The sequence below is a fragment of the Tachysurus vachellii genome, chromosome 2 (assembly GCF_030014155.1).
Source record: "Tachysurus vachellii isolate PV-2020 chromosome 2, HZAU_Pvac_v1, whole genome shotgun sequence".
Lineage (NCBI taxonomy): Eukaryota > Metazoa > Chordata > Actinopteri > Siluriformes > Bagridae > Tachysurus > Tachysurus vachellii.
In genome coordinates this window covers 16606294-16618657 of record NC_083461.1, presented here as the reverse complement: position 1 = coordinate 16618657, position 12364 = coordinate 16606294, and the positions used below count along the sequence as shown (strand labels likewise).

The window sequence follows — 12364 nt, the reverse complement described above, 5'->3', positions numbered from 1 at the left end:
CCTTGCGTTTGAGTGCGTATTTTAGGGGAAACATTAACCCAGTGTGACCTTGTGCAGCACACAGTTGGTGTATGGTACTGCACCTTTATCTTTTTTGGTCAGAGATGTTCATCTTTGGCTTTAAATGATCATTTTTGGGTTTGATAGATGCCAAATTTTGCAGCTGCGAGTTGACATGGACTACATGTGTGTCACGGATGTGCTGTTCTATATGACTTTTATGGTCACAGATAAGATTTTCAATGATAAGCAATACCCATCTATAATATTGTACCCATCACCCCAGACTTTTTACTGCCCTGCACAAGTGGGTGGTTTCTTTGGCTATTGAATGGGAGAAAGGAGGAAGGAGGGGGACTGCCTGGTCCTCCCTCTCTCACCCTCTTTCCCTCCCTCACATGCACCTTTATCAGTGGTAGACTGGAGGGCACATGGACAGTGTGTTGGTGATCATAGAGAAGCATGACTGAATCCAAGTGTGAGCTATTTACTGTGGCCAGTGAAGAGACTGTGCAGCCTAAGAAAGACCAGGACGCACCAATGGGCTTCTTCGAGCATTACGTACAGCCCTGCCTGGCAGAGCTGCTTGGTTCTTCTCTTTTCATATTTGTAGGCTGTATCTCAGTCATTGGCAATGTGGAAACCACAGGCAGTATTCAGCCTGCACTGGCACATGGACTGGCCCTTGCTATCGTTATTGCACTGTTTGGAGAGATCAGGTCAGGAGGTTTTTTCAGTTATTAACTTAATAATATCAATGATACTTTGTAAAATGTTTCACTGATATATTAATAAGATTGTGGATTTATATTGTATAACTGATGCAATGAAAATCTACTTGCTGTAGTTTGAAGGCTTGCATTCCAATTTCACTAATTTACTCTAAGTCTTAAGTCTTATGATTGTTATTGAGTTGTGATTTCCATAGTGGGGGTCACTTTAATCCAGCTGTAACAGTATGCGTCTACCTTGTGGGAGGAATGAAGCTGGTCCTTCTTGTTCCATATATACTTGTGCAACTGTTTGGTGGAATGATCGGTGCTGGTCTTGCCAAAGTAAGACTAATAATTATTGTCCAATACTAATAATTACTGTTGTGGTCTTTTGGCTAATGGTGATTTTAATTAAGTCAATACTAATTTGCTATGCATTATAATTTGAAAAATTATTCCTATAATACGTCTAATTCATATTAATTTTCAAGATTTCCTTAGTTACAAGATTTTAACAAAAAAATTGTCTTTGTCCTTGCCTTATTGCATATTTTTTTTAAGAAAGATATTTTGTTTGCTCTAGGCAATCTCCCCACCTGCAGAGTTCAGTAATGCCTCCGGAGCTGCGTTCACAGCTGTCAGTAGTAACGCTGATGTAGGAGCTGCTACAGTGGCTGAAATGGTGATGACTCTCTTCCTGACCATGTCGGTCAGCATGGGGGCTGTAAATGGGAGGACACGTTCCCAGTTTGCTCCTTTCCTTATCGGCCTTACAGTAACAGCAAATATCCTGGCTGGGTAATTCTTTTGAGCCACTATGGGGTTTAAATCTGGCATATACTCTTTTATTTAAGTAGTGCCCCAGTGTTAACCAAGTATTGTCTACTGAACATATTGGTGTTGTCCCAGCTCAGACATACGCTTGAATCTAATATAGGGTTAGTATTGAGCTTATGGGAGTGCAGAAGCACTAAATAATTGGACACTAGGGGAAGGGTGAAATCTGTATGACTGTTTTCAGGCTTGTGATGTAAATGTGAATCATGTGACCTCAGATAAAAGGAAAACGTTACAAAAGCTTACTCAATGACTGAAGCAGGCTTATTTGAATAAGACTAACTAATATTTATTTAACAGGGGTATGATCTCTGGGGCATGCATGAATCCAGCTCGAGCTTTTGGACCTGCAGTGGTGGCTAATCACTGGGCCTTCCACTGGGTATATTGGATTGGACCTATGACTGGTGCTTTGCTCACTGTCTGCTTTATCAGGTAGCGTACACAAAGTTTTTGGACAGGTGTAGAATATTATAACGTGGTGTTATATATTTTCTATATGGATTTTAAGGGGTAATTGTCTGTTTGTTCTTTGTTCTAGGTTAATGTTGGGTGACAAGAAGGCACGTGTTGTATTTAAATGATATAGCTGCAAATTATGAGGGTTATTCATAGCATACTTTTGAATAAGTAGCCATTTAACAATGGTATATGGAAAGTCTCTCAATCAATTTTACCCTGTTTTATCTTGTTTAGGCATTTCTTTATTATTTTCAATCAAGATGACTGTGTTCAGACTAACAACTGTATAAAGCTGTATTGTATTTCTTGCAATCTTCTGTAAAAACAAATCTTCTACCTGTTCAATAATGTATCTGCTATATATTGATGAAAAATCTTGTATAAAATAAAACCTTTTGCTTTTGTATGACAAAAAATGAGATAAAATGGTTCCTTGTGAATGTACCAATATTTAAGCTGATGTCATGAAACAAACAGTGGCCTTTGGACAAAATGCTGTCCTTTTTTACACTTCAAAACCAGGTGAGTGATTTAATTAGTGTGAGATTAAAATTCAACAGCTTTCATATTTCAGATCAAAGATCAACTTTTTGAATGGAATATGGCAGCTCTGCAATAGCTCACGATGAAGTGATAAAGTGAATACAAAGCTGGACAGTGATCCAAACTGATAAGCAAATATAAAGCACAGTTGGGGTTTTATGGTGGAAAATGTAGCCTAGATAAAAATAAACAAATTCTTACACAATTTATGACATGACATTTGTGATAGTGGTTTTTAGCCGATATAGAAAAAAGTATATACCCCATACTGAAATAGATGTTATGAAAAAAAAAGAAAATTGTGTGTGTTTAGCTGATGTCTTCAAAAAAAAAAAAAAAAAAAAAAGAAAGAAAGCACTGCAGTAATGAGTTTTTTCCAGATAAGAGATAAGATTAAAAATAAGATAATGTTATTACCTCTTGGTGAAAATTCTCCATGGACACACTTTGCCCAGCATACAAAAATGCAAGACATTAAATTGAGTAAAAAATACCTTTCACCACTCTGTTGCACATTTGCCATTGCACATTAACTGTGTTCATAGATATTTAAAGTATACAGAAGCAAAAATGATACATGTGTTTTGAATGTGAATAGGATCTGATATCACGTCTTTGAGATTGCTGAATGAATATAATATTAATATTATAATATATCATAATTCAATTGTTCACTTCAGTTTCTTGATGATTGTAGAAGACTACAATATACCTAGTGACTGAAGAGATGGTCTCTCAATTTATACTGTTAAACTATACAGTCAACTCCAGAATTCTTGCCAATTTTTATTTCCATTGAATTCATTATTTATAAAAATGAAAGAATATACAGTACATTTAATTTAAAAAAAATGCATAAACATTATCAATATTTTTCCAAAAAATATTTCACAATTGTTGGCAGACCTGGACATATGAAAGCATATTACTACTTCTTTACATTAAATTGTTAAGTTCACATGAGGTAAAATTGCTTAGTCATTCATCAACATAGATTACAGAATATCCAAGTGAAATCAAGCAAAAGTGTAATAACCTTATAAATCAGACAATGGCTATAAAAACATATACAGTATCCAAGCGCATTAAAAATGGTTCAATGAACACAGAATCCAACTTTCAGCAAAAACTGACAATGAGAGTCCACAATAGTGGATGGAGGACCTGGAGGATGTTGAAAGATTCTGTATTGATGAGTGCTCTAAGTTCTCTATATTCTGTAGTCCCACCAAACTTTAGAGGAGTCAATCAGTAGTGTCATGTTGGCAAAGGATGCTGCACTAAATTCATATATGACAGTAATGGTAATGTGTGAAATCAGGTTTCTCCTAAACATCTTCTTAACACAAGCTATAGGAAAAAATAAACTTGTGTTCCAGTATTAGCTGAAAAAAGGGATTGTGAAGCCCATGCAATCAGACATTGAGCAGGTATTTTTTAATTTACACTGAACTATCAATAGACTTAGGACAAATTAATATTTGCTGCTTTAAACCTGAATATCCTCTGAGTTATAAATACAGAATCCCATTATTTTTGTTGTTTGGCCCTTGATAAGACCAGTTTCTCCTGCCAGGTTGTTTGACGTTTCTTGCAAATGTGTCATAAATGTGTGTATTGTTATATATATTCTGGACTCTGGTAATGAGGGTCAAAGTAATAACACTTCTATTGTGACAGCCTAGTGATAGTAAAACAGAACTATTTATAAAAGCCAGTGCAGAGGTTACTAGTCAATGACACTTTTGTCTTTTAGTAAAGCAGCTAATCTACAACATACCATATTTGCTTGAAGATGGAAGAAGAGAAAGTGGAGCTTAGAGAGCTAGACAGATCTCTCGATGACAAGATCAAAAAGGCAGCTAAACCACCCAATAGGTTTGAGAGAATAATCCAGCCGTGCATTGCTGAGCTTATGGGGACTATGTTTTTTGTCTTCATTGGTTGTGTATCAGTGATTGAAAATGTAAAGGCAGTGGGACATCTGCAGCCTGCGCTGGTGCATGGGCTGGCTGTGGCTGTAATGGTAGCATGTATGGCAGAGATCAGGTAATGCCTTTGCTGTATTATTTCTATTTTTGTGTTTCTATGTTTGTGAAACTTGTGTATTTTTATAGTAATAATTTGTACATATGAACTGTTTGTCTTCAAAGTGGGTCCCATTTCAACCCACCATTTACTTTGGCAATTTTCTTATGTGGAGGAATGCAGTTAGCAATGGTTATCCCATATCTTATCAGCCAGCTTGTTGGAGGTGTGCTTGGTGCTGCGATGTCAAAGGTAAACCTATTTGTATACTTACATAAGTCCTGGATATTATTGATGCATTTGCTTGATGCAAAATTTTTTAAAGAATATCAACTAGCCAGCTGTGAAGCGTTTGTAAATAAAATAGGCTTAATAAAATGATGTGTTCTTTAGATCATGACATCAAAGGAAAACTACATAAATGCTACTGGTGCAGCTTTTACCATTCTACAATCAGATGAACAAGTACCAGGGGCTATCTTTGCTGAGATGGCAATGACCTGTCTGGTGACTATGGTGGTGCTCCTGGGGGCAGTAAATGGGAAAAGCAAGAGTCCCATGGTACCTTTCCTGGTGGGCTGCACTGTGATTGTCAACATCCTGGCAGGGTGAGACAAGAATGATCGAACAACATGATTATACTATATTCATTGCTTTATCAGTATTGTGCACAATAATAGCCTCCACTCAATTCCCACTCTTTTTTGCCTGGAAGAGAATACATAGATTAAACAAATCAGTCAGACTTTTAAATACTATGAGAGAAAATAGGATTAATGATCAGTAAGAAATGTTTCATTGCCTGCATATTTAAATTAGATTATCATGTGTTTGGTATCCCAGAGGTGATATATCTGGCACCTGTTTGAACCCTGCAAGAGCTCTGGGACCTGCACTGTTAGCTGGTTACTGGGATTATCACTGGGTATACTGGGTTGGCCCCATTGGAGGAGGTTTAATAGCTGCAGCCCTTGTAAGGTGAGTCTACCACTAAGCTATGTAATTGTAGAACATTATAGTTTTTTATTAATGGTATTAGACAAAATATATTCATTATGTTACATTGGAAGTGTGGGTTTTAATTTATTGTACAAATCTTTTAAGGCTCCTGCTGGGGGATGAGAAGATTAGAGTTATAATGAAATGATGCCACTATTCTGGAGTCCTTTAAAACACACAAGCTTATTTGTTTAACATCCACCAGTGTTGATGTAGTGCTTAACTGGTCATATTGCCAGCTTAACTAAATACTGATGATAGTAATAATAATGTAACTTTTCAACAAATAATACAGTTATTAAACGGAGGAAAATGTACATTATTGAATTTTTGAAAAATAGAACATTTAAATTGTTTTGTGATGACTTTTATACTGAAACATGCAATAAATCAATTTTATAATAGCAAATGAAATTATCTATGGATTTATATTCCAAAAAAAATGTTTTTTTCTCTTTTTCTTTTTCTCTGTTCTGTTCGAAATAAACATTTTAATTCTAACACAAGACTTGATTTTTTTAATTATGCATATTTCTACATATTTGCATAAACATGTATCCATATATAATATAATCTCCTGCACATATGTGGGAATCAAAGTTTTATGCAGTAGATAATGGGCGTTTGCAATATCACATTAGGGAAGCCTTTTACTTGTTTTGTTATTTGCAGATTCGAATTACTGAGAAATTTATATATCCATATATTTTCTGTAAATGTATGTCATACAAGTTTAGATAATTGTCCTTAGAAAATATACAAAGGTCAAAAATCATGAATTTTCTGCATCTGCACATCACGTGTAACCACCAGACAATATATTTGCACATGAACTCAAATAAGCTCAATATATATAGCCTATAATATAGCCTTATAGCCTATAATCATATCCTTATCAACTCACTTACGACATTAAATCAAGTAAAGTGATGCAAGTTTTATTTCTTCTACACATTCCCTACTTTCACTACAGCCCAATAAAACATTTTGTTAGTATGTTTTATAAGCTCTGTGTTTGTAGCCTGAATGCTTTGAAAGGGGTAGGCTATAATATTTTAACGAATTTTTAATAAAGTACAAAGACATCCCTCGGTCCTCACTTCTATTTGACACATAAAAAGGATGAAAGCTGTATTTAACGCACAACTTCAACGTGAATGGTCTTTAAACTGGTCTTTAATTACTCACTCATTAATTTGCCTAAATAGGTTACTTTACGTAATTAAAGCATTATTTCATAGTATACAGGCTAATTAATTCATGCTTCATCATCACCCATGAAAAATGTTTATTTAAGGGTTCTTTAGGGTTTGTTGGATAATTAAGGGTTCTTAACCTCTATTAACATTTTGACTTGAAAACAATTGGCTATGGGGTTCTGGATGACCTGTAAGAGGTCTAAATTTCATTTACAGCTGACTTCATTTTTGGGCTAGTAAGTTTAGATATAAAGGTTGAAATCATCAGTACTATACTCCCAGAAAAACATGCACAAAACAGTACCATGTCACTTTAGAGTACCCTCAAGGTACAGGTTTTGTACCTTGTATCTATTAAAATGCATCTGCTCAGCATTATATTTAGTCAATCAGTTGCTCACCATCTTCAAAAATGTCATCCCATCACCTTCATATATTAATCCTATAATCCTATATAAGCAAATAATTCCTGTGGATATTCGAACTACATTATTTACCATGAAAAAAAGGCACACCACACAATCAATTGTTTTCCCGAGAATAGCTTTATTATTCATCGTAATGAGCCATCATTCCACAGCATTGTGTATGCAGATTGGTGAAATTATGTCTACTGTATATGCTCATATTCTAACGGTATTTATCAGATAAGGCGAGTGCAACCCTGGCGAAGAACTTCTCCAGAGACAGGTGCGCCTCAGCAGTGAAATCTTTCGGAAAAGTTTTGGCAATCACCACAAGGACATTGTGGGACAGGATCTGAAATGATTTAAGATAAGAAATAATTCTTTACCTATGCAGCACAAACTGTGTGTCAGTGATATAGAAACATTTGACTACCCCTATGCACATGCAAGGGATCTTTTTTAGATTCTGATTATCATTAGTATTAAATGGCATAAAAGAATACTACTTTACATGACAGAATAAAAAACAAACATAACCATCCCCCACCACCTACTACTACTACTACTACTACTACTACTACTACTAATAATAATAATAATAATAATAATAATAATGATACATCTAATGAGAATGGCTGAGGAGTTTACCTTGAAGTTAGCAGGATCTACTCTGAGCTTAAAGGCATGAAGCTCACTGAGGTTGCTCATCGCACCAAAGAGATCATCGATATTATTGACAGCCTCTCCGATACCCTCCATGACCTTCTTCCCATGCGCCTTCACTGAATTAGAGCCTGGGCTCAGGTCTGGCCAGTGAGAAAAGTAAGTCTTGGTCTGAGGAAAGACCAGGAACATTCTACAATAATAGTGAAAATTGGTTTAATTCTCAGGGCTAAGAAATATCACCTCGGTATGCAGGTGTAGATGCAGGAGATGATGTAGAAAGTTGCTTGCCTAGAGAGTGCCTCACACCCGAGCTGATCAGCAGTTGGGGAGATCTTTGCCCACAATGCCTTCACGATCGCCTTGTCCTTCTCAGAGAGACTCATGATGGGTTGTTTGATGTGTCCTGTCAAGCTTAACTAGTTTGTCCACTAGCTCTCTTTTTATACGTTCGTATTAGTGCAGTTCCACCCAAGATAGCACTGACTTACGCCAGTGGAACTCTTCCAAAGATCGTGCGTGCTTTGACAGTGTGCCAGAGGTTTGTTTTCTACCATTTGCAGCATTTTTATGTGTGTAAAATACATATGGTATATATTTAGATATTCACATATTTCATGTCTTTTTCCTCTGTTTGTACTAGAGAGCTACAATAGTTCAAAATGAACAAATAAAGCAGAACAAATGTGATAATATTTGAATGAAACGAACCTAATAGTAAGCAAGACATTTAAAAAAATAATTAAATTGTAGTTTAAAGGATTTATTTAGGCTCATTTTTGGCTACTTTGATTCGTAAAAGATTTATGAATTCATTAATTGGGCCAAGCAATCAAATTAGATCTAACCACACCCAAATAATGTTTTGCGTGTTTCTTATTAGACTATCTCTCTCAAGCTCTGTGTGTGTTTAAGTGTGTGTGTGTGAGTGGACCAGATAACAGAGCACAAGTCCCTGCATTAAACTTCATTTAATACATAGATTTGACATTATTACTGCATAATATATAGGGAACCATAATTTGATCATGTACAGTATGTGCCTGATATGCTTCTACTGATTGGAATAAACTACAACTTGGCTGTAGCAAATTATTTAAAGTAGCAGTTTTCACATCAATGAAAACCTGACCTAAAATGTCTAAGGTTATTGCTCAGCAGTTAATCCTTTTCCTAATAATAACCCATGGGAATTGTTTTAGTCAAGGTTTAGGCAGGTTTAGGTTTATCACATTGCAGGAGCAGGACTGGTTATGTTTTGGAAGTTCAGATCTCATCAGACTGATATTAATGGTGCCCTGTCAATGCATACAAAGGTAATGGTTAACAAAATCTCCACAATGGTCAGTTCCAGTGCATAATATTAGCTTCCATTGTTATGCTGGTGAGATACAGCTGTATGTTTCAGCAAAATTCAGTAAGAGATTCTGCATAATAATGTTGATAAATGAGTAATATTAAAAGGCCAGTAATTGAAGTGTATTTATCACACCTTGGAAAGGGATGATCTCACGGTTCAATGTAAAAGGATGAAAGTTTCCTAAATGAAGGAGCTTCCCTGTGATGACGATCAGCTTGTGTCTTTTGCAGTCTGAAAGCCCTCTCTAAATGAATGTATGCATATGTATGCACTCAGAGCTAGTCTTAACCATTCATTGACTGCTGGTAACAGTCCTTATGTTGGTTGCAGCGAACAAATGGTGGTTAGTAGTCCATGACACTGGAAATCTGTGAGGCCAACTATGGTATGAGTAAACAAATTGAAGTTATACATAGCCACAGGTAAGTCTGTGCAATAACTATGGATGTACCATGAGTTCCTGTTTCAAACTCTACGCCTGCCTATAAGACTCTGGTTGATGATTAGACATGGATTGTTATGGGGTTCCCTGGAGACAATGTCCTCAGGTAGAATAAATCTATTGGCGAGGTGTTAAAAGAGGGCTTTGGTAATGTGGAAGGCAATAGGAGAGTTATCAGACTTCCTGATATTACCAGTGGTTAATTTCTGATTTTGGGATGTCTGTCACAATATCCACTATGAGACTGGTGTAGGGCTTTTGAGGTACTAGAAGCGGTTTCAAATTTTCAGCAGGAAACAGTCTGAAGGTCTTAAATTTTGAACATAATTCATGACATAACTAATTTCTGAAAATTACTTTGTTACAGACTAAAACGTAATAGTGGCTAACTGGTGCTTTGGTAATGTGTTTTACCATGGCAAAGAGTGACGACATTCTGAATTCTGATAAGAACTAAAAGTATATATCCTAAAATCTGGTTACCTCACAAAAATAGACTTGGGTGTCAATGTATCTTAAAAATAACCCAAAATAAACGTCTCAATCAAATAATCCAAATCCAAGAAATAGTCATAGGAAAACAATTAGAAAAATTATGCTACACTCTGGATTTAAACCATATTAAAATGCATATAAAGCATCTTAACATGTTCCTAATGGAACAGTGTCTTATAATCCTCCAGAGGTGTCTACAACCTTGTTGACTATAAAAGAAAGAAGCTCAGTGTTTTATCCTTTCCAGAGTAGGTGTTGACGATAGTACAAATTCTTGATGATTAGTTTATTTAAAACAACTGTAATTTTTGCACAGGTAAAACTTTACCACTCTGCATTTAATTCAACCTCCTAATTCTGATTAATGTACATTCATTACATAATTAAGGCTTGGGGGTGTGTTGACTGAAAGGGCTCGTGAACAAGGCTACTGTTGGGCTCCTGAGCAAGGATACTGTTCACTACTGCTGCTACTGGTTTCAGTCTATCTATACGATTACAACATTTGCGCATTCACGTCTAATAAATTGTATTTTCTGACTCAGTATTAATGGACAGTATGTGCATGCATTATCAAGTCTTGCACTTTATTTTTTTTTGATTATTATTAATTGTTGAGTTGTAGCTTGTACCAACCCTAATGATCACCAACACTGTTTTTTTTTTTTTTAAGATTATAATCCTGTGCAGGGTATTACACAATTATTTTCAATAAATAGCACTATTTATGTTAAATAAATATGGTTTTAAAACTGCAGATGTGGTAAATAGTCTGCTGTATTGATTGAAATTGGACTTAAGGAGCATAACATTTTGCCTGATCTGCCGCTAGAGGGAGATAATGTCTTCAAGGCCAACACGTGGGTCGTGGGTTTTAAAGTGAATCTTACTGTATATTCAGACAGGTTTGGCCAAACTTTGTTACTACAATACCTTCATGGTAAGGACTTCTATCGCCATTAGTTATTCTACTGATTTAAAAAAAAAAAAAAAAAAAAAAAAAAACATTTTAATGGCATTTAATATAACAACAATAATCTATTTACATCAATAATTACATAGGTAATAAAAAAATAAAAAAGATGAACCTTGTTGTCTCCCATCAGAGATGCTGAGACACGCGTGATGATGATAATGATGATGATGATGATGATGATTATCTGAATTTCTCGGCCAGAACTGCAGCATAAGCTGAGAGATACTTGTCAGTCGCTGCGTGTTCCAGAGCAGAGAAGTCATCCCTCAAATGACAAGCTAAAGTCACCAGCATACAGTGATTAAACAGCTGAGGAAAGAATTTACATTCAGTTTCAAACAAGGACTAATCATCATGTCATTTTATTTCTGCCTTATCTACGTGTAGTGCATTAACTAAACACTATCTGAGCTGAACCTTGAAGTTGGTCGGATGTATTCTCAACTGATAGGCATGATATCTGCTAAGGTAGCCGAGACTGCTGGTAAAAACTGGAGTGCTTATGTGCTTCGTCCCCTCTGCTATTGCCACCACAATCTTCTTCCCGAGAGACCGCAAGTGCTCAGAACCGTGACTGAGGTCCAGGTGACCGAAATATGTCTTGGTTTTAGGAAACGTCGTAAACATTCTATGAGAGAGAGAGAGAGAGAGAGAGAGAGAGAGAGAGAGAGAGAGAGAGAGAGACAGACAGACAGACAGAGAGAGAGAGAGAGAGAGAGAGAGAGAGAGAGAGAGAGAGAGAGAGAGAGAGAGAGATTGGGGCACTAATTAATCACACAAGTCAACAAAAACCCTGGTGTGTGCGCGCGCGTGTGTGCGTGCGTGTGAGTGTGCGCGTGTGTGAGTGTGTTTGTGTGAGCGTGTGTGTGTGTGTGTGTGCGTGTGAGTGTGTGTGTGTGTGTGTAATCCTACCTGTACAGTGCTTCACTCCCAACATCCTCTGCCACTGGTACCAGTTTGTGCCACAGGTCTATAAGTATTTGTTTCTCGAGCTTTGAAAGCATTGTGCTCAGTAAAGGCGTGTGATCAATTTGATTTAAATCACCACGTAAGAGAAGAATATATTTGTACTACGTTAGATATTGCGCAAAGAGCAGCTTGCTATTTTATTTCACTCTGCAGTTTATTCGGTACATTAATCCAGGATAAATACCACGCACTATTTAGAAAATGTGCCGCTCAAGCAGTAAAACTCCAAGTGAATGACGTAACAGTGCGGCGCTGACGTCATGACAAGGGG

At 36.4% G+C, this 12364-nt stretch overlaps 3 protein-coding genes across 3 annotated transcripts; 2 read left to right on the top strand and 1 right to left on the bottom strand.

Annotated features, from left to right (window-relative positions):
• Positions 1 to 400: 400 nt before the first annotated feature.
• Positions 401 to 2428, top strand: aqp8a.1 (aquaporin 8a, tandem duplicate 1). Its single transcript, XM_060860145.1, has 5 exons — positions 401 to 719; positions 929 to 1055; positions 1297 to 1511; positions 1851 to 1985; positions 2092 to 2428. Exons 1-5 carry the CDS (start codon positions 463 to 465, stop codon positions 2132 to 2134), a joined length of 777 nt encoding a protein of 258 aa, XP_060716128.1. The 5' UTR covers positions 401 to 462; the 3' UTR covers positions 2135 to 2428.
• A 1827-nt stretch (positions 2429 to 4255) lies between these two features.
• On the top strand, positions 4256 to 6088 carry aqp8a.2 (aquaporin 8a, tandem duplicate 2). The gene is made up of 5 exons (XM_060890529.1): positions 4256 to 4604; positions 4709 to 4835; positions 4977 to 5191; positions 5427 to 5561; positions 5688 to 6088. The coding sequence occupies exons 1-5, from the start codon at positions 4351 to 4353 to the stop codon at positions 5728 to 5730; spliced, it is 774 nt and encodes a 257-aa protein (XP_060746512.1). The 5' UTR covers positions 4256 to 4350; the 3' UTR covers positions 5731 to 6088.
• Positions 6089 to 7307: 1219 nt separating this feature from the next.
• hbae4 (hemoglobin alpha embryonic-4) lies at positions 7308 to 11180 on the bottom strand. The gene is made up of 3 exons (XM_060860132.1): positions 8143 to 11180; positions 7837 to 8044; positions 7308 to 7540 (listed from the first exon to the last, which is right to left on the bottom strand). The coding sequence occupies exons 1-3, from the start codon at positions 8235 to 8237 to the stop codon at positions 7412 to 7414; spliced, it is 432 nt and encodes a 143-aa protein (XP_060716115.1). The 5' UTR covers positions 8238 to 11180; the 3' UTR covers positions 7308 to 7411.
• Between the last annotated feature and the right edge of the window lie 1184 nt (positions 11181 to 12364).